Source organism: Pseudophryne corroboree, chromosome 3 (assembly GCF_028390025.1).
Source record: "Pseudophryne corroboree isolate aPseCor3 chromosome 3, aPseCor3.hap2, whole genome shotgun sequence".
NCBI lineage: Eukaryota > Metazoa > Chordata > Amphibia > Anura > Myobatrachidae > Pseudophryne > Pseudophryne corroboree.
The window spans coordinates 125,179,125-125,202,224 of record NC_086446.1 but is presented as its reverse complement, the minus strand read 5'-3'; the positions used below and the strand labels follow the sequence as shown (position 1 = coordinate 125,202,224).

The 23,100-nt window shown below is 45.8% G+C and overlaps 1 protein-coding gene and 2 pseudogenes across 1 annotated transcript in view; 1 reads left to right on the top strand and 2 right to left on the bottom strand.

The window, feature by feature from the left end:
- The window catches only part of LOC135057536 (glycine N-acyltransferase-like), a 160,412-nt gene that overhangs the window by 65,629 nt on the left and 71,683 nt on the right, over nt 1-23,100 (top strand). The window contains exon 3 of the mRNA XM_063963384.1: nt 8,400-8,507. Within this exon, the coding sequence (XP_063819454.1) occupies nt 8,400-8,507 (108 nt within the window). The remainder of the gene's footprint in view (nt 1-8,399; nt 8,508-23,100) is intronic.
- On the bottom strand, nt 500-617 carry LOC134897771 (5S ribosomal RNA; annotated as a pseudogene).
- LOC134896826 (5S ribosomal RNA) lies at nt 768-885 on the bottom strand (annotated as a pseudogene).

Sequence of the window (23,100 nt, the reverse complement as noted above, 5' to 3'; positions counted from 1 at the left end):
GTGCTCCCAGGAATTTTGTAGGTTATACTACAATTGGAAAGGACAAGAGGGAAAGACAAAAAACCCTTGTTTGGGAGCACTCATTTGAAAAAATAAGGATAATATGTATAGTGAAAAGATATTAAGACATAACCTTTATTTTAATCCTTGAATAAAAAGAAAGAAATGTTGGACAAAAAATTAGGACTCGTGTGTATAAAAATCTTGTTTAACCTTTTTAGCAAATGAGGTACAAGATGATAAAGATGGTGAAAATATCAGTGGAGTAGTAAGGGATACCAAATTGTCTCATTGAGATACAGGGTATCCAGAAAATCACTGTACTAGCCTGAATTATGGATATCACTGATGAAGGCAGTATAGGCAAAATTCTGAATTGGGTCAAGATAAATCTCAAGGGGAATGCGAAAAGGGTGGAGCAAGGAATGTGATCAAACTTCCCTTAGTGGAAGGGGGAGAGGTTGTTAGGGGATTAAATGTGGTGGGGTGAGTAACACTGGGCCCACTGCACCTGGTATTCTCAGGAGGTTTCCCGTCCTGGTACTGGCCAGGCCATACCTATTTGGCTTCCGAGATCAAATGGAATCGGGCGTATTCGGGGTAGTAAGGCAGTGGGCCGTTATCAATAAAGAAATGGAAAAAGAGAGGGAGAAACACTTCTATTTTCTGTGCTCTAATGAGTCAATACCATGATGGTCTGAGACAGTTTTTCCAGATTAGAGAGTGTGTATGGGGGTTTATAGGATGTAAGTTTCTCCCTTAAAAATGGCCCACTGCACCTGGTATTCTCAGGAGGTTCCCCTTCCAAATACTGACCAGGCCATACCTGCTTAGCTTCCGAGATTGGACAGGATCGGGCGTATTCAGGGTAGTATGGCCGTGGGCCGCCAATAAGGGGGAACAGAGGGTCACACTCTCCTTACTGTATTTCACATAACTCAGCACAAAAATGGTATGGAGTGGTATTTTCAGAAAAGAGTATTAAGGAGAAAACATTTTTTTGAGTGGGGAACAGAAAAAAAAATTATTATTAAAAGGGGGGGGGGGGGGAATGCACAGTAATGGGTGTGCAGGGTTATTTGCTAAATAGGAGAAACCCACAATACAATTTTATGAGCTCAAGGCTGGCTCACAGAAAATTTTAAACACAGAATGTGCAGTATTGCTTGTTCCAAGTGCAGGGTTGTTTGCTGAGTGGGGAAGATCCACAATGCAAATTATGAGCTCAAGGCTGGCTCACATAATTTTTAAACACCAAATGTGCAAAATTACTTGCTTCTAGGAGAACAAAAATAAGTAAAGTAAATAAATATAGATTTAAGAGCTCAGGGCTGGCTCACAAATAAATACATAGTTGCATCCTCTTGAGGACTGACATGACAAATGCAGAATAATAGAGAGTCTTTTGCACTTAGATGCTGCTATTCATAAAGACCAAAAAAATAGAAAAGTACAAAAAAGTAATAATGATACACTAATGTGCAAAGTAAATGGCAAGGCTATAATTGATATCCATAAAGGCATAGGCGGGGAAGTAAATAAGATGAAATAAACAATCCTATTAGTTCTATTTAAACTGCTCGTTTTGCTATATAATTTTAGCTGCAGAGAGCAGGTTGTATAGAGGGGGGGAGAGAAAGTGAATCAAGTCCTGGGTAATCTACGGTGTATTACCGCGGCCGCAATACGTGCGGCCAGTGTTCTCCAGGGATCCCCCGATGTTCACCCGCTGACAGTGAGGGACGCGGTCGCCCGCCCGCTTCCGGACTGGGCGTTGCCGCGATGACGTCACCAAAGGACGTCTTTCTCGACGTACGTTTCACCTGGGTGGGCTTGGTCAAGAGAGCCTTCATCAGTGATATCCATAATTCAGGCTAGTACAGTGATTTTCTGGATACCCTGTATCTCAATGAGACAATTTGGTATCCCTTACTACTCCACTGATATTTTCACCATCTTTATCATCTTGTACCTCATTTGCTAAAAAGGTTAAACAAGATTTTTATACACACGAGTCCTAATTTTTTGTCCAACATTTCTTTCTTTTTATTAAAATAAAGGTTATGTCTTAATATCTTTTCACTATACATATTATCCTTATTTTTTCAAATGAGTGCTCCCAAACAAGGGTTTTTTGTCTTTCCCTCTTGTCCTTTCCAATTGTAGACTTTACTGTGGGTCTGTCCCCTATATGCCCAGTGTGTCTGTGGGTGTTTGGTGCACGAGTGTTGACATGTCTGAGGCTGAAGGCTCTTCCCAGGAGGAGGCTGTATTAGGGACGCAGACGGCTACGGGGGTGACCCTGTCGGCACCGCCGACACCTGATTGGGTAAATGTGTTGAACGCCTTGAATGCTAATGTGGCTCTTATTAGTAAGAGGTTAGATAAGTCTGAGTTGCAGACCCAGGCATGGAAGAAATCTGTGGAAGATATGTTTATTCCAAAGTCAGGTCCCATCAGGGTCACAAAAACGTACGTTGGCCCAATTGACAGACACTGATACCAACACGGACACTGATTCCAGTGTCGACTATAGCGAATCCAGGTTGGCAAAGAGCATTCAGTACATGATTGTGGCAGTTAAAGATGTGTTACATATCACTGAGGACCCAGCTATTCCTGATAAAAGGGTCTGTATGTATAAAGAAAGGAAACCTGAGATAATGTTCCCTCCCTCTCATGAACTGAACACGCTATTTGAAAAAGTTTGGGAAGGTCCTGACAGAAAGTTTCAGATTCCCAAAAGAATTATGGCAGCTTATCCGTTTCCCTCGACGGATAGGGAAAAGTGGGAGTCACCCCCCACTGTGGATAAGGCCTTGTCTTGTTTGTCTAAGAAGGTGGCTCTCCCGTCACCTGACACGGCGGCCCTTAAGGATCCTGCGGATCGTAAACAAGAAACTACGTTGAAGTCCATTTATGTGACCACGGGTACACTACTCCGACCTGTCATTGCGTCTGCGTGGGTAAGTAGTGCTATCGAAAAGTGGGCAGATAACTTGTCATCTGATATAGATACCCTAGATAGGGATAGCATCCTCTTGTCGCTGGGTTATATCAAGGACGCTGCAGCATACCTTAAGGAAGCTGCGAGAGATATTGGTCTTTTGGGATCAAAGCCCAATGCCATGGCTGTCTCAGCTAGGCGTGCGTTGTGGATTCACCAATGGAATGTTGATGCTGACTCCAAGAAAAGTCTGGAATCTCTACCATATAAAGGTAAGGCCTTATTTGGAGACGGCCTTGATGATTTGGTGTCTACGGTTACTGCGGGTAAGTCATCCTTTTTACCTTATGTTCCTCCACAACAAAAGAAAACGCACCATTATCAGATGCAGTCCTTTCGGGCCAATAAATTCAGAAAGGGCCGGGGTTCTTCCTTCCTTGCTACTAGAGGAAGGGGAAGAGGTAAACGATCTCCAGCCTTGTCAGGCTCCAAGGAGCAGAAGTCCTCCCAGGCTTCTACCAATTCCACCGCATGACGTTGGGGCACCTATGCGGGAGTCCGCTCCGGTGGGGGCCTGTCTAAAACTATTCAGTCAGTATTGGGTTCGTTTGAACCTAGACCCTTGGATTTTACAAATAGTATCCCAAGGGTACAAGCTGGAGTTTCAAGACGTCCCCCCTCACCGTTTTTTCAAATCGGCCTTACCAGCTTCTCTTCCCGACAGGGAGGTAGTTTGCGACGCAATACAAAAATTGTGTCAAAATCAAGTTATCATCAAGGTTCCCCAGTCACTACAGGGAGAAGGTTTTTATTCGAGCCTGTTTGTGGTCCCGAAGCCGGACGGCTCGGTCAGACCAATCCTAAACCTGAAATCCCTGAATTCCTACCTAAAGAGATTCAAATTCAAGATGGAGTCTCTCCGAGCAGTGATCTCCAGTCTGGAGGAAGGGGATTTTATGGTGTCAGTGGACATAAAAGATGCCTACTTACATGTTCCCATTTATCCTCGGCATCAGGCTTACCTGAGATTTGCAATTCAGGATTGTCATTACCAGTTTCAAACGTTGCCGTTTGGTCTATCCACAGCTCCGAGGATTTTCACCAAAGTAATGGCGGAAATTATGGTTCTCCTTCGCAAGCAATGAGTCACAATTATCCCATACTTGGACGATCTCCTGATAAAGGCGAGATCCAGGGACCAGTTGATCCAAAACGTTGCACTCTCCATGACAGTTCTTCAACAACATGGTTGGCTCCTAAACTTGCCAAAATCACAGTTGATTCCGACGACGTGGTTGTCGTTTTTGGGAATGATATTGGACACAGAATTACAGAGAGTCTTTCTTCCTGTGGAAAAAGCTCTGGAACTTTAGAGTCTGATCAAACAAATTCTGAAACCAACAAGAGTGTCAATCCATCAATGCATTCGGTTGCTGGGAAAGATGGTTGCGGCCTACGAGGCCATTCAGTTTGGCAGGTTCCATGCCAGAGTGTTCCAGTGGGACCTGTTGGACAAGTAGTCTGAGTCCCATCTACACATGCACCAGAGGATAATCCTGTCTTCCAAGACCAGGGTATCACTCCTATGGTGGCTGCACAGCTCTCACCTCCTAGAGGGGCGCAGGTTCGGGAAACAGGACTGGATCCTAGTGACCACGGATGCAAGCCTCCGAGGCTGGGGGCCAGTCACAGTGGGAGAAAACTTCCAAGGAAGATGGTCAAGTCAGGAAACTTGTTTCCACATAAATGTTCTGGAGCTAAGGGCCATTTACAACAGCTTACTACAAGCGGGACATCTTCTTCGAGATCTGCCTGTACTGATCCAGTCGAACAATGTAACAGAGGTAGCGTACATAAACCGTCAGGGCGGAACGAAAAGCAGAGCGGCGATGGCAGAAGCCACAAGGATTTTCCGCTGGGCGGAAAAGTATACAAGCGCTCTGCCAGCAATCTTCATTCCAGGAGTGGACAACTGGGAAGCAGACTTCCTCAGCAGACACGATCTCCATCCAGGAGAGTGGGGCCTCCACCAAGAAGTCTTCGCAGAGGTGACAGGTCGTTGGGGAATTCCTCAAGTAGACATGATGGCTTCTCGTCTCAACAAGAAGCTTCAGAGATATTGTTCCAGGTCAAGGGACCCTCAAGCGATTGCAGTGGATGCTCTCGTGACACCGTGGGTGTTTCAGTCGGTGTATGTATTCCCTCTACTTCCTCTCATTCCAAAAGTTCTAAAGATCATAAGAAGAACAAAGATCCGAGCGATCCTCATTGTTCCAGACAGGCCAAGGAGGGCTTGGTATCCAGATCTTCAGGAATTACTCATAGGAGATCCCTGGCCTCTACCTCAGTGCGAGGACCTGTTACAACAGGGGCCGTGCGTGTATCAGGATTTACCGCGACTACATTTGACGGTGTGGCAGTTGAACGCAAAATCCTAGCCCGTAAGGGTATTCCCAGTGAAGTCATTCCCACACTTTTTCAGGCTAGAAAAGAGGTAACGTCTATATATTACCACCGTATTTGGAAAAAATATGTGTCTTGGTGTGCATCCAAGAAGCCTCCTACGGAAGAGTTTCACCTAGGACAGTTTCTCCATTTTCTACAAGCAGGTGTGGATGCGGGCCTAAAATTGGGCTCAATCAAGGTTCAGATTTCAGCCTTATCGATTTTCTTTCAGAAACAATTAGCCTCCCTTCCAGAAGTTCAGACTTTCGTGAAGGGTGTATTGCACATCCAACCTCCATTTGTGCCTCCAGTGGCACCATGGGATCTTAATGTGGTGTTGCAGTTTCTTCAATCACATTGGTTTGAACCTTTACGGAAAGTGGAGTTAAAATTCCTCACTTGGAAAGTGGTCATCCTGTTGGCCTTGGCATCTGCAAGGCGGGTGTCTGAGTTGGCGGCCTTGTCTCACAAGAGCCCTCATTTGATCTTCCATGAAGATAGAGCTGAATTGAGGACACGTCAGCAATTTTTTCCGAAGGTGGTTTCCTCTTTCCACATAAACCAACCTATCGTGGTACCTGTGGCTACTGACGCCTTCGTTGAGTCAAAATCTCTGGATGTGGGCCCTCATTCCGAGTTGTTCGCTCGCTAGCTGCTTTTAGCAGCTTTGCACACGCTAAGCTGCCGCCTACTGGGAGTGAATATTAGCTGTGCAGAATTGCGAACGAAAGGTTCGCAGAATTGCGAATAGAATAGCGATTAGAAATTTCTTTGCAGTTTCTGAGTAGCTCGAGACTTACGCTGCCACTGCGATCAGTTCAGTCAGTTTCGTTCCTGGTTTTACGTCACAAACACACCCAGCGTTCGCCCAGACACTCCCCCGTTTCTCCAGACACTCCTGCGCTTTTTCCAGAAATGCCAGCGTTTTTTCACACACACCCAGAAAACGGTCAGTTTCGGCCCAGAAACACCCACTTCCTGTCAATCACACTACAATCACCAGAACGATGAAAATTCTACGTTACGCTGTGAGTAAAATACCAAACTTTTGTGCTAATTTACTTGGCGCAGACGCACTGTGAACATTGCGCATGCACAGTTTGCGACTTATCGCACCGATGCGAAGAAAAAGAACGAGCGAACAACTCGGAATGAGGGCCGTGGTCAGAGCTTTGAAGATTTATGTCGCCAGAATGGCTCAGATTAGGAAAACAGAAGCTCTGTTTGTCCTGTATGCTCCCAACAAGGTTGGATGTCCTGCTTCTAAGCAGACCATTGCACGCTGGATCTGTAACAAGATTCAGCTGGCCCATACCACGGCTGGGTTGCCATTACCAGTATCAGTGAAGGCCTATTCCACTAGGAAGGTGGGCTCATCCTGGGCGGCTGCCCGGGGGGGTCTCCGCATTGCAACTTTGCCGAGCAGCTACTTGGTCGGGGTCAAACACTTTTGCAAAGTTCTACAAGTTTGACACCTTGACCGATGAAGACCTTAAGTTCGGTCAATCGGTGCTGCAATGTCATCCGCACTCTCCCGCCCGTTCTAGAGCTTTGGTATAACCCCATGGTTCTAATGGTGTCCCCAGCATCCTCTAGGACGTATGAGAAAATAGGATTTTAATACCTACCGCTAAATCCTTTTCTCTTAGTCCATAGAGGATGCTGTGCGCCCGTCCCAGTGCGTACTGTATCTGCAGTTAATAGTTATGGTTACACATATGTTGTGTTACATTTATTGTTAGCCTGTTGCTGCAATTGTTCATGCCGTTGGCCTGTGTTCTGTTGAATGCCACGTTGTGTGGCATGGTTGAGGTGTGAGCTGGTATGAATCTCACCTTAGTTTAACAATAAATCCTTTCCTCGAAATGTCCGTCTCCCTGGGCACAGTTCCTATAACTGGAGTCTGGAGGAGGGGCATAGAGGGAGGAGCCAGTTCACACCCCTCTCAAAGTCTTAAAGTGCCCATGTCTCCTGCGGATCCCGTCTATACCCCATGGTTCTAATGGTGTCCCCAGCATCCTCTACGGACTAAAAGAAAAGGATTTACCAGTAGGTATTAAAATACTATTTTTGTTTCACCTACCTCAGGCAGGCGAAGCAATATCCCCAGACACAGCCCCGTTTTTGTGCGAAAACGGGACTGCTTCATCCGAAAACAACACAGGTGTCACGGAACCTGTGTGTTTTCGGGAGATCAGCTTTTTTTTACGGGCGATTCATACTGGATAGCCTGTAAAAATTAAATTGGTGAAACATTGGGGAAAAAAAGTCTCAAAAACGTCCGTTTTCTGGAACCGATTTTTTACCGGGGATAATTGAATATCCCCACCAAATTGTAATCTTGGGGGAAGATTTAAAATGGGAATTATTGCCTGTAATACCTGCTATATACAATACATGAGTTATTATTTTATACTGTTGTATGCGATAAATTGGCATCATTCAGCAGACATTCCACTTTACATCAACATAAGGGTTTGATATTAAAAAATAAACCTCTCTGAGTATTTTGGGACTCAGGGAAAGGCACATGCAAGAAAAAGCAGGTTTACAAGTGGTTGTTTAATTGGACATGCGTGAAGCAGTAAACTGGTAACACTTTGGATATATCTAACCCTAGGGGTATGTGTAGAATCCTGTAGAGTAGGACCATTTTATCTTATATCTATTAATAATACTCAGATTTGTTTTATTATATTTGGGAGGATGGCACTTGTGCACAAGAGAGCAAAGACTCTGGCACAGTTCCAGAGTCTTTGCCATCACTGCACGGTGGCATCTTCTCAGACATGTCACTGGGAAGATGGCGCCACAGTGGAAGAAGGACCAGCTTGACAGAACAATGTAACTTTACTCTGGGTGCAGGGTGTGCGGTGCGTGGTCTTTCTTGACTCAGGGACCGGTGTGCACTATACACCCTGCAGCCATTATAAATACGCCTATGGTATATAATAATATAGCAAAATGTATCCTATCTGAAAATGTTCTCACCGTGTCTATTACACAGGTGTGCGGGGCTTTGCATCATGTGATCCACGATAACCCTTTCAGGCTACAGGTTCTGGTGGATCAGTGGCCAGAGTTCACTTCTGTCATATGTCACCCCCCACTAGAGGTAAGTTGAAAAAAAAAAGGAAGCGGTGTGTAGCAATGGTTTGTTAAATAGTAGCATCCTGTAGGGATGGCCATTGAGTGATTTACTATTGATCATCTCCATCAATGGCGTCGTCTGTACTTTACATCTATGGAGGGAAAAAAATTGGGGGTCATTCCGAGTTGTTCGCTCGTTGCCGATTTTCGCTATGCTGCGATTTGTTGCAAAATGCGCATGTGCAATTTGCTGTGGATCCTGCGGCACTTTTCAGTCGCTCTGCTGATCGGTGAGTGATTGACAGGAAATGGTCGTTTCTGGGTGGTAACTGAGCGTTTTCCGTGAGTGTGCTAAAAAACGCAGGCGTGTCAGGGAAAAACGTGGGAGTGTCTGGAGAAACGGGGGAGTGGATGGCTGAACGCAGGGCGTATATGTGACGTCAAACCAGGAACTAAATGGACTGAGCTGATCGAAATCTGTGAGTAGGTCTGGAGCTACTCAGAAACTGCAAGGAATTATTTATTAGCAATTCTGCTAATCTTTCATTCGCTATTCTGCTAAGCTAAGATACACTCACAGAGGGCGGCGGCCTAGCGTGTGCAATGCTGCTAAAAGCAGCTAGCAAGCGAACAACTCGGAATGAGGGCCATTGATTCAAAACATCAATGGTTTGAACCACTGATGCAAATTATTATTGTTGCACACAGGAAAGCAGTAAGCCAATCATGGAAAGGGTGGGGCTAAGTGGCACGCTTTGGAATTAGCACTAAGGGGGTAATTCCAAGTTGATCGCAGCAGGATTTTTGTTAGCAATTGGGCAAAACCATGTGCACTGCAGGGGGGTCAGATATAACATGTGCAGAGAGAGATAGATTTGGGTGGGGTGTGTTCAATCTGAAATCTAATTTGCAGTGTAAAAATAAAGCAGCCAGTATTTACCCTGCACAGAAACAAAATAACCCACCCAAATCTAACTCTTTATGCACATGTTATATCTGCCTCCCCTGCAGTGCACATGGTTTTGCCCAATTGCTAAAAAAAATCCTGCTGCGATCAACTTGGAATTACCCCCTAACTACAGTGCAACAGAGAAACAGCGAACTTCCGCCATAGGTGGTCATTCCGAGTTGTTCGCTATTTTTTTCGTTCGCACAAGGGCCCTCATTCCGAGTTGTTCGCTCGCAAGCTGCTTTTAGCAGCTTTGCACACGCTAAGCCGCCGCCTACTGGGAGTGAATCTTAGCATAGTAAAATTGCGAACGAAAGATTCGCAATATTGCGAAAAGACATCTCTGTGCAGTTTCTGAGTAGCTCGAGACTTACTCTGCCAGTGCGATCAGTTCAGTGCTTGTCGTTCCTGGTTTGACATCACAAACACACCCAGCGTTCGCCCAGACACTCCTCCGTTTCTCCAGCCACTCCCGCGTTTTTCCCAGAAACGGTAGCGTTTTTTCACACACTCCCATAAAACGGCCATTTTCTGCCCAGAAACACCCACTTCCTGTCAATCATACTACGATCACCAGAACGAAGAAAAAAAACTCGTAATGCCGTGAGTAACATTCCTAACTGCATAGCAAATTTACTTGGCGCAGTCGCACTGCGGACATTGCGCATGCGCGTTAGCGACTAATCGCTCCGTTGCGAGAAAAAAATAAAGAGCGAACAACTCGGAATGACCCCCAAGGTATGAGCAAAATTGTGAACATGTTGCAAAATAGCGAATATCCGCCTCCAACGTATTTTTGCTAATTCGTCCGCAGTATTACACAAAGTGGGCGTACGCCAAATGACATCGCTGCAATGCGAAACCATCGCATTAACACAAACCTCATCGTAAAAATACTAAGTTTTCGTAGATTTACACATTCTTCTTGAAAGTGCACACTTTTGCGGAAAAACGCACAACAATGGGGTTTTTTTTCTATTAAGTGAAATTACACCTTTCAGTTTAAAGTCCACAAACCCTCCGCAATTACGAATCCAATAAGTGTAATGAATGACAATGGTCCTGACCAATTAAGTCTTCAAAGAATACCAGAAGAACACTTTGTAGGCATAATTGGCCATAAACATTGATCTGGTAAAATTACAAATATAGATATGGGAAATGTGCCTGGTCTAATGCAAATGTTTGAAGTATTGTGTAGATGTGTAGTGTGTGAATAAATGTGTTTACATGTATTTATAATCCATAACCTCCTAACAGGTTTTTTTTGGTAAAATTATTGTTGGTGTATTTTTTTGAAATTATTCTAAAGTAAGATGTGTGAACTGTTTTAGGTCACCAATTTCTGCACGCCAATGTGCTGTTCCTTTATAGCATAAATAAACACAACATCCGCTTAACTTAAACAATTTTTGTATTTATTTATTTATTTATTTTTCAGATATTAAACTGTTAACCAAATAAAAATTTAAAACTTAAAAAAATGTCTCGATTGCCTCTATATCGGCAATTACTGCCCTCAAATGGCCGTTTAGGCGCTGGAAAAGTGCCGGCAAACTGTTGGGATCGCCAACTGCAGCATCTGAAAAGAAGAGTCAAAGAAAACATTACTAACTTACTCACATTACCTATTATACAAGCAAGGCAGAAAGCACACTTTAATGCCAAAGTGACTACATCATGGCTGTTTTAAGGATAAATCAGTAGCAGAACAACACACAAGCCTGCTCAGCAATGTTTTTTTTTTTTTAAAGAAAGTGTACCACACCATGGGGTACATTTACTACTATAGGAGTTCTATTTAAGATGGGACATTGACCATAGCAACCAATCAAATTCTACATATTATCTTGTAGAAGGGGTCAAAAAAATTACAAGTATAATCTTATTGGTTGCTATGGGCAACATCCCATCTTAAAGAGAACTACCATCTTAGTAAATGTAACACCATGTTGGCATTCATTCACATCTGGAGTGAAGCCAACTTATCTTTTTTGGGGTTGGCCCTGCATCATCACATTGCATATCAACATCTTCAGAAGGACAACATATCCTAGCATGCCCACACTCCCTGAAAGCCTGCCTTACTAAATAAGGTCAAACAGGTTTTGATAAATCAAATAAGCATTTTGTGAGTGTAACTTTCACAGCACAAATCATTGTGTCGTTAGGCTGGCTAACAAAGTGAAGCATGCGAGTTGAAAGTGCAAATATTATGAATTCCCAGGCACAAGTGTAAAAGACCAACAACATACTAAACTCCACTCAGGTCTAACTGTTTCACTGACAACCTAGCACATATAAACCCTGTTGTCCTGGCAACCCTGTCGACCTAATGAGTGTCGACCTAGAGTGGACAGACAAAACATTGCACACATAGACACTGTACATCTAATGATACTCACATAAATGTAAACGCAACATCTAGACCATGAAGAAGAACACAAACATTTTACCTTGGCCCAAGATTGCCCACAGTACAACACTGCATGTTTTGTAATTGTAAGTGTAAGTAGGTAACCAATACATTTTAAATGTTTTAAAACTTACTCGCATCTGCCACATGCGGACTCCCCGGAATATCCGCAGGGGCTTCTTCGGCCCATTCACTGGGTGGGGAAGGCGGCTGGATGTGGGAAGGCGGCTGGATGGGGGAAGGAGGCTGGATGGGGGAAGGAGGAGGGATTGGGGAAGGAGGAGGGATTGGGGACCTGCTTTCAGAGGGTGGGTCTGATTGAGAGGGGGGGGGGCGGAGAGGGTGTTTGGGCAACAGAGGGGGAGGGGGCCAGAGAGGGGGTCTGGGAAAGAGAGGGGGAGATGGCCAGAGTGGTAGTTTGGCCGCCTTCAGAGGGGGACAGAGATGGGTATTGGTAAAGAGAGGGGGAGGGGGGCTGAGAAGGGGACTGGGAAGGAGAAGGGGATTGGGTGACAGAAGGGGAGGGGGGCTCAGAAGGGGACTGGGAAGGAGAAGGGGATTGGATGAAAGAAGGGGAGGGGGGCTGAGAAGGGGACTGGGAAGGAGAAGGGGATTGGGTGACAGAAGGGGAGGGGGGCTGAGAAGGGGACTGGGAAGGAGAAGGGGATTGGGTGACAGAAGGGGAGGGGGGCTGAGAAGGGGATTGGGAAGGAGAAGGGGATTGGGCAACAGAAGTGGAGGGGGGCTCAGAAGGTGCTTGCTCGGGGCTCCCAGCAGCAGCTTGCCGTTGTGGTGGTCCTAGAATGACATATGTAATATTTAGGTTGTAGCATGACAAATTTTAACAACACCATTTTTCTATTACACTGTTCTGTCCCATGTTAAAGACACAGGGGTAACATTAATAGGTTTTTCTAATTTTAAAACTGGTGATGTTGGCCATAGCAACCAATCAGATTATACCTAACATTTATTAAGCTGCTTCTAGAATCTAATAGATTGAATCTGATTGGTTGCTATAGGCAACATCACCAGTTCTAAAAACCTCCCACCTTATTAAAATTACCCCACTGAGCAAGTTATTGGGTTCAGTTGACAGCCTGTGTAGCAACTCTGTACAACAACATGCACTTTTTCAGAAGCACCTTGATACACAGTCAGTACTGCTTGCCCTAACCACACACACTGTGTCATGTTTATTCTATAATAGTTCATTGTCAGTGTGCAAATTTTCACACTATCACTTAGTGAAAATATGCAAAGTTTCTGCTAATAATCTCAGTGTTATGTAATGTAATAAACTTACTGCGCCTACGTAAATCCCGGATTTGTTGGCGGAGTTCCGCCAACAGGTCCGGCGTCCGCCTGCTGTGGATGCGGGATCTCAATAAGCGGCGGACCCCCGCGTAGGCCTCGCGCTTTACCCTATTTGGGACAAAGGGCCCTGCGCGGCCTACGCGGCGGTCAATCACCGCTACCAGGACGCGCAGCTCGCGGCGCGTGAAAGCTGCTGCGCGCATCATGGCAATGGCGTTTTCCATATATGGGCTTATATTTATAGTGTGTGGTTGCATGTGATTGGTTGGAAATGTATGGTGTCATCTGTAATAAACTTTATTGATATGTGTACATTGATGTGCAGGACAGTTTGTACAGTTCTCATGGGCGGAGATTCGCACCCGCGGACACACACAAACACACACACACACATATCATTCAGATATGGCTTCAAATCATAAACTTATTAGTCTTCACATATATATAAAATTTAAACATTTTTTAAAATTAAATACCATTTTATACAACAATCTTACACAACATACATGAAAAGGAGAACATTACATAAAAAACTGTACTGAAACAATATAAAATACTCTCTAAACTCACTCAGAAATGTGCTCTCAGAAATGTCCACCTTGCTTCAGTAATTTTCAGCATACACGCACACAGGCTGCATGCAGGGCGCTTATGTAGCCAGTGCAACAATTAGTGGACCAATTTGCATAATATACACCTGCGCGGAATTCCGCACCGGAAAACACACGCAGCTATAAATAGCTAAACACTCGTGCATACACACATGCCACCAGCAACATGGCTACTCGTGAGCAGACGGAAGCAGAGATGGATGAGGTGCAGAAACAGATGGCAGCTTTAGCACATAGAAGCTTAGCACTGCGGAGGCAGATGCTTGAGTTTTGCAATGCTGACTCTGAAATAGCATGACCCAGTACTATACAAACTCCTTCTTCTGATACCCAGGAGTTAGGAGTGAATCCCCTGCCAGACCTAGCTAGTGGGGAAACTGAGGGTGATTCCGGACTAGCAGCTCAAACACAAACTACACAAGCAGCTAGTGAAGAGGAAGATGGTGAGGAAGGTCAGGACGATAGCTCACAGGCTACTTCCAAAAAAAAGAAGACAGCCCGCCCTCACTAAGAGGGAGTTACGGATTTTGGCCACACAGGCCATGCAAAAAATACATCGGGGACCCAAAAACATGGGTGCTGCAACCAAAGACAGAATTTGAAGGGACATCACTGATTCTGTTAATGAAGTCGGCTCAATAGTCCGCACCTCGCAGGAAGTTCGAAGACGGTAAGTGTATATTCCCAGTCCATTTTTTGTGCCAAGTATTCTTAAAAAGTTACTTAGATGTGATGTTGCCTATAGCAACCAAATGCATAACATGTGTACTATATATTAAAGCAGGTTTTCATAATTTAACACTACCTTGCCCCTATTTTTCACCACAAATGTAGTTGGGCCGACTTCAAATCCCACCTGATGGCAAGAGGTCTGCGGAGTGGAATGCCTCGAGGGCAACAGGGGGAGGTCCTGCTGCCACTGTGGAATACACAGATCTTGAGGAGATAGCTATGGACTGTGTGAGCTACGAGGAGGGGGTTGGGGTGTCTTATATGGACACGGACCTGCCTGAAATACTCCATGCACATGACTTGCCAGGTAAGTTTACAAACATATTTGTATTGTTACATTTTTTTGGATACAAAAGTCTCATATTGTTTTTTACTACTCTTTTTCCACTCATTCTTCTATTTGCTTTGCACATAACACAGCACAGGGGGGTGAGCAGGTAGAGTCACAGGATGGTTATGTGGCTGAGGCTGAGGTGGAGGGACCTAGTGTGTCTGGCAGTGTGGGACCACAAATCCCACCCATCCAGATTCCAGCTGGCCCACCCCCACCCAACCCTCTGCTATCCCGGAAATCCTGACTGAAATAGCCAGGTATGGTGAGAGCCTGAATGCTTTTCAGGACAGGATGCTCCGGGAGGTAAGCCAGATACCTGTCCGGCTCACTGAGCACAGAACCAGTGTGGAGCAAGGTGTAGCTCAACTCTGCCAAGGTCTGGCAGAGATCAGGCAGGGCCAAGATCAACTCGCCTCCTCCTTCCATGAACTTGCAAATTCGATTCGGCAAGGGCTCCAGGACATCGCTGTCTCCCTTGCCCACAGTGGCAGAGAGCCAGCCACATCGGCTCCCTCCCCTCCCCCTGCCCGGGAAGAACATCCCACTGGGCAGGGCCCTCGAAGGTCGCTCCGCAGACCAAGCCAAGAAGAACATCATCAGGCGGGAAAAAAAAAGAGAAAGTGATGTCTCTCCAGATGGGCAGCACCCATGTTTTACATGTTGCCTCGATGTATTTTTTTATTTTGGCTTGTGTGGCCAGAATGTAGAACTCCCTCAAAGTGAAAGGTTTTCTTTAAATTGTAGCCTGTGAGTTATTTGTGCCTACACCTGAGCCATCTTCCTCTTCCTAGTGTGCTGTGTATGTTTGTGTTTGTGTGTTTGTTCCGGAATCTACCTCAGTTCCCCTAAAAGTTTAGTCTGGCTGGGGGTTCACTTATTTAATAGAAAACATCATATTTTGTCAGAAGAAGGGGTTACCATAGTACTGGGTTCTGCTATGTGCATTTGGCCAATGCCATCTGCTTGCTGCTATGTCCATCTCTGTATGTGATGCTCATTTGTAGCCATGTTGTGTTGGTGATTTTGTTCTTTTTTTAAAGTAAAAAAAAATTACTTTACAATTGTTTGTGTGTTTTATTAAAGGTTATGCACTCAGGAAAACTGTGCCCTGTAAACTTGAACATGGCATATTGACATTTGTGGAACAAGGGAACAATCAGAATATTAAGACCAACATTGCATAGTGTAATTTTAAATCTGTATGCCTTGCACAACACTTAATTGGCAATATAAAAAACCCCAAAACAAAAAAAAACTTGGGTTACTAGGGGCAACATGCCATAGTATTAGATATGGACACATATTCCCCCCAAAAAACAACACAAACATATTAAGTCACATTAAATGTAGGCTACATTATGGTGCTCATGTTATTTGGTATGTACAAAGGAATATGTCTATGTCGAGAAGATTTAGCTGATGTAGTTTATAAGTTTGTTTAGTCACATTTGAGATTATTAAACAAATAATTAAAACATGCATTTAACATCAGTTAATTTTTATTTGTACAAAAAATACAGTGCATTATTTGTGTGTCATATTTATTTGTGGTAACAATACAAATATTAAGTGGCCATATAATTGCTGTTTGTTTTATTTTGTAAGAGCAGTGTTTGGCGAGTAAATGCTCAACAGGTGAATTCAGTTGCTAATTAATTGCTAATTAGAGCAGACACACACTTGTAACAGTACTTCGCAAGTGCTGAGTAGCTGCAGACTTAAGGGCCCTACTCACTGGCCGACCCGCCGCCGAGCTGCCCGACGGCGGATACGGCCGACGAGCGACCCGGCGGCGGGGGGGCAGTGACGGGGGGAGTGAAGTTTCTTCACTCCCCCCGTCACGCGGCTGCATTGAAGTGCAGGCAAATATGGACGAGATCGTCCATATTGGCCTGCATGCACAGCCGACGGGAGACCAGCGATGAACGAGCGCGGGGCCGCGCATCGTTCATCGCAGGAGTCTCCACACTGAAAGATCTGAACGAGTTCTCGTTCATTTATGAACGAGATCGTTCATATCTTTCAAAAAATCGGCCAGTGTGTAGGGCCCTTTACTCTTCGGCTGCGTCAAGATAGCGAACATTTGTTATGTACTTTTAACATAGGATACGCATTTTTACCAAAAACACGACTACTGCTGGATGCATACTCCCACACTAGCCGCCCACTTTCACGCCCATTTCGTAGGATTGCGAAGCCGTGCCTCTGCCACGCCTCCGTCACTCCCTGTTTTCGTTTGTGTATTACGAGCAAATTTTCTTATAGCAATTATGCACAAGTGTCGTATCGCTAGCTTTGCGCATACGTATTTCCGCTTTTGCGCTTGCGCAGTTTGAGTTTCTTTTGCCGTTTGCGATGCGATGATCTGCTGCGAACAACTCGGAATGAGGGCCATAGATGGCAAAATCAGCTGCCATTGTTGGCAGTCAGTCACGGCTCTAGAGGTGGGGATGCAGCTCAGTCCAAAATTCAAACTACAAAATACCACACCTACTGCCACTCCAACCGCTGCCGAACAGCCGGGACTTACTGGCAGTTGGTGTGGCTCCCCTATTTAAATGTTGCACTGCAGCCCCACCAATATACCCGCCACTGGTGGCAATCTATGAATGGATGCTAACCATCAATTGGTGCTGAACCCTTCTGGGTCCTTTCCACTTCCCTACTGATGTAACCTTGGGCTTGGCTGAAAGTCATGATTACAAAAAAATCGTATCACCAAGCCTTTAATCCTACGGGCCTGATTCAGCTGTGGATGCAAACCACACACAAGTTTGGGACTCCAGGTCGACACACCCTAGGTCGACATCAATTGGTCGACACACCTTAGGTCAACACCTGGAATAGGTCGACATGTAAAAAGGTCGACATGAGGTTTTTTATGTTTTTTTGGTGTTTTGTTCGTAGAGTGGCCGGAAACCGCAATTAGTGCACCATGTCCCCTCGCCATGCTTCAGGTAAGGTGCCTCGCTCCACTACCGCTGCGCTCGGCACAGGTTAACGTTCCCAATTGTAGTCCACGTGGATCGTAAAGTATGAAAAAGTTAAAAAAATTTACAAAAAATTTGAAAAACTCATGTCGACCCATTTCCATATCGACCTTGTTCATGTCGACCTTTTGTCCATGTCAACCTACTTCAGGTGTCGACCTAAGGTGTGTTGACCAAATGGTGTCGACCTAAGGTGTGTTGACCTTTTTGGTGTCGACCTGGAGTCCGGATACCCCACACACAGTGCCAATGTTTCTGCAGTTGCAGTTGGGCGATTATCCGCTATTGCACATGTGTGAATTACCCTGGAAACCCTACAGTGCATGCATTACCTTGAGTGTACACACAAATATGCTATTGTGTACTGGAGAGCTGGTATCAGAACCGAAGAGGCAAAGTGATGGGCTTTTCTGGATGGTGTCTTGTAGTGGCCTGAAGGGAATACAAAAAAATCTATCTTGTGGGCATGTCCAAAAGGTGGACTGTCTGGCCACCCAGCGGTGGGCATGGGTGCAGAAGATTGGTGTGTAATTCTGACGCATGCTAGTACACAAGGGGAAGGTTGAATCTGTCATTTGTAGAGATGAGTGGGTTCGGTTCTCCGAGATCCGAACCCCCCCGAACTTCACCTATTTTACACGGTTCCGAGGTAGCCTCGGATCTTCCCGCCTTGCTCAGTTAACCCGAACGAGGCCGAACGTCATCATCCCGCTATCGGATTCTCGCGAGATTCGTATTCTATATAAAGAGCCGCGCGTCGCCGCCATTTTCACTCGTGCATTGGAGATTGAACGGAGAGGACGTGGTTGCGTTCTCTCCCTGAAAAGCTCTGTAACAGTGTGCTGCAAATATCTGTGCTCAGTGTGCTGCAAATATCTGTGCTCAGTGTGCTGAAAATATCTACGTTCTCTGCCTGAAAACGCTCCATATCTGTGCTCAGTGTGCTGCAAATATCTGTGCTCAGTGTGCTTTATTGTGGGGACTGGGGACCACCAGTATAATAGTAGTACAGTACAGTAGGCCATTGCTGTATTTTGAAGCTCTGTGTCACTGCAAGTATCCATTCCATATCTGTGCTGCATTTTTGTGAGCAGTATATACAGTATTACAGTGCATCATTTTGGTGACCAACAGTATATAGTTGTACAGTAGGCCATTGCTGTATCTTGCAGCTCTGTGTCACTGCAAGTATCTATTCCATATCTGTGCTGCATTTTTGTGAGCAGTATATATAGTATTACAGTGCAGCATTTTGGTGACCAACAGCATATAGTTGTACAGTAGGCCATTGCTGTATCTTGCAGCTCTGTGTCACTGCAAGTATCCATTCCATATCTGTGCTGCATTATTGTGAGCAGTATATATAGTAGAGATGAGCGCCTGAAATTTTTCGGGTTTTGTGTTTTGGTTTTGGGTTCGGTTCCGCGGCCGTGTTTTGGGTTCGAACGCGTTTTGGCAAAACCTCACCGAATTTTTTTTGTCGGATTCGGGTGTGTTTTGGATTCGGGTGTTTTTTTCAAAAAACACTAAAAAACAGCTTAAATCATAGAATTTGGGGGTCATTTTGATCCCAAAGTATTATTAACCTCAAAAACCATAATTTACACTCATTTTCAGTCTATTCTGAATACCTCACACCTCACAATATTATTTTTAGTCCTAAAATTTGCACAGAGGTCGCTGTGTGAGTAAGATAAGCGACCCTAGTGGCCGACACAAACACCGGGCCCATCTAGGAGTGGCACTGCAGTGTCACGCAGGATGTCCCTTCCAAAAAACCCTCCCCAAACAGCACATGACGCAAAGAAAAAAAGAGGCGCAATGAGGTAGCTGTGTGAGTTAGATTAGCGACCCTAGTGGCCGACACAAACACCGGGCCCATCTAGGAGTGGCACTGCAGTGTCATGCAGGATGGCCCTTCCAAAAAACCCTCCCCAAACAGCACATGACGCAAAGAAAAAAAGAGGCGCAATGAGGTAGCTGTGTGAGTAAGATTAGCGACCCTAGTGGCCGACACAAACACCGGGCCCATCTAGGAGTGGCACTGCAGTGTCACGCAGGATGTCCCTTCCAAAAAACCCTCCCCAAACAGCACATGACGCAAAGAAAAAAAGAGGCGCAATGAGGTAGCTGTGTGAGTAAGATTAGCGACCCTAGTGGCCGACACAAACACCGGGCCCATCTAGGAGTGGCACTGCAGTGTCACGCAGGATGTCCCTTCCAAAAAACCCTCCCCAAACAGCACATGACGCAAAGAAAAAAAGAGGCGCAATGAGGTAGCTGACTGTGTGAGTAAGATTAGCGACCCTAGTGGCCGACACAAACACCGGGCCCATTTAGGAGTGGCACTGCAGTGTCACGCAGGATGTCCCTTCCAAAAAACCCTCCCCAATCAGCACATGATGCAAAGAAAAAGAAAAGAAAAAAGAGGTGCAAGATGGAATTGTCCTTGGGCCCTCCCTCCCACCCTTATGTTGTATAAACAAAACAGGACATGCACACTTTAACCAACCCATCATTTCAGTGACAGGGTCTGCCGCACGACTGTGACTGATATGACGGGTTGGTTTGGACCCCCCCCAAAAAAGAAGCAATTAATCTCTCCTTGCACAAACTGGCTCTACAGAGGCAAGATGTCCACCTCATCATCACCCTCCGATATATCACCGTGTACATCCCCCTCCTCACAGATTATCAATTCGTCCCCACTGGAATCCACCATCTCAGCTCCCTGTGTACTTTGTGGAGGCAATTGCTGCTGGTCAATGTCTCCGCGGAGGAATTGATTATAATTCATTTTAATGAACATCATCTTCTCCACATTTTCTGGATGTAACCTCGTACGCCGATTGCTGACAAGGTGAGCGGCGGCACTAAACACTCTTTCGGAGTACACACTTGTGGGAGGGCAACTTAGGTAGAATAAAGCCAGTTTGTGCAAGGGCCTCCAAATTGCCTCTTTTTCCTGCCAGTATAAGTACGGACTGTGTGACGTGCCTACTTGGATGCGGTCACTCATATAATCCTCCACCATTCTATCAATGTTGAGAGAATCATATGCAGCGACAGTAGACGACATGTCCGTAATCGTTGTCAGGTCCTTCAGTCCGGACCAGATGTCAGCATCAGCAGTCGCTCCAGACTGCCCTGCATCACCGCCAGCGGGTGGGCTCGGAATTCTGAGCCTTTTCCTCGCACCCCCAGTTGCGGGATAATGTGAAGGAGGAGATGTTGACAGGTCGCGTTCCGCTTGACTTGACAATTTTGTCACCAGCAGGTCTTTCAACCCCAGCAGACTTGTGTCTGCCGGAAAGAGAGATCCAAGGTATGCTTTAAATCTAGGATCGAGCACGGTGGCCAAAATGTAGTGCTCTGATTTCAACAGATTGACCACCCGTGAATCCTTGTTAAGCGAATTAAGGGCTCCATCCACAAGTCCCACATGCCTAGCGGAATCGCTCCGTGTTAGCTCCTCCTTCAATGTCTCCAGCTTCTTCTGCAAAAGCCTGATGAGGGGAATGACCTGACTCAGGCTGGCAGTGTCTGAACTGACTTCACGTGTGGCAAGTTCAAAGGGCATCAGAACCTTGCACAACGTTGAAATCATTCTCCACTGCGCCTGAGACAGGTGCATTCCACCTACTATATCGTGCTCAATTGTATAGGCTTGAATGGCCTTTTGCTGCTCCTCCAACCTCTGAAGCATATAGAGGGTTGAATTCAACCTCGTTACCACTTCTTGCTTCAGATGATGGCAGGGCAGGTTCAGTAGTTTTTGGTGGTGCTCCAGTCTTCTGTACGTGGTGCCTGTACGCCGAAAGTGTCCCGCAATTCTTCTGGCCACCGACAGCATCTCTTGCACGCCCCTGTCGTTTTTTAAAAAATTCTGCACCACCAAATTCAAGGTATGTGCAAAACATGGGACGTGCTGGAATTTGCCCATATTTAATGCACACACAATATTGCTGGCGTTGTCCGATGCCACAAATCCACAGGAGAGTCCAATTGGGGTAAGCCATTCCGCGATGATCTTCCTCAGTTGCCGTAAGAGGTTTTCAGCTGTGTGCGTATTCTGGAAAGCGGTGATACAAAGCGTAGCCTGCCTAGGAAAGAGTTGGCGTTTGCGAGATGCTGCTACTGGTGCCGCCGCTGCTGTTCTTGCGGCGGGAGTCCATACATCTACCCAGTGGGCTGTCACAGTCATATAGTCCTGACCCTGCCCTGCTCCACTTGTCCACATGTCCGTGGTTAAGTGGACATTGGGTACAACTGCATTTTTTAGGACACTGGTGAGTCTTTTTCTGACGTCCGTGTACATTCTCGGTATCGCCTGCCTAGAGAAGTGGAACCTAGATGGTATTTGGTAACGGGGGCACACTGCCTCAATAAATTGTCTAGTTCCCTGTGAACTAACGGCGGATACCGGACGCACGTCTAACACCAACATAGTTGTCAAGGCCTCAGTTATCCGCTTTGCAGCAGGATGACTGCTGTGATATTTCATCTTCCTCGCAAAGGACTGTTGAACAGTCAATTGCTTACTGGAAGTAGTACAAGTGGGCTTAAGACTTCCCCTCTGGGATGACCATCGACTCCCAGCAGCAACAACAGCAGCGCCAGCAGCAGTAGGCGTTACACGCAAGGATGCATCGGAGGAATCCCAGGCAGGAGAGGAATCGTCAGAATTGCCAGTGACATGGCCTGCAGGACTATTGGCATTCCTGGGGAAGGAGGAAATTGACACTGAGGGAGTTGGTGGGGTGGTTTGCGTGAGCTTGGTTACAAGAGGAAGGGATTTACTGGTCAGTGGACTGCTTCCGCTGTCACCCAAAGTTTTTGAACTTGTCACTGACTTATTATGAATGCGCTGCAGGTGACGTATAAGGGAGGATGTTCCGAGGTGGTTAACGTCCTTACCCCTACTTATTACAGCTTGACAAAGGGAACACACGGCTTGACACCTGTTGTCCGCATTTCTGGTGAAATACCTCCACACCGAAGAGCTGATTTTTTTGGTATTTTCACCTGGCATGTCAACGGCCATATTCCTCCCACGGACAACAGGTGTCTCCCCGGGTGCCTGACTTAAACAAACCACCTCACCATCAGAATCCTCCTGGTCAATTTCCTCCCCAGCGCCAGCAACACCCATATCCTCCTCATCCTGGTGTACTTCAACACTGACATCTTCAATCTGACTATCAGGAACTGGACTGCGGGTGCTCCTTCCAGCACTTGCAGGGGGCGTGCAAATGGTGGAAGGCGCATG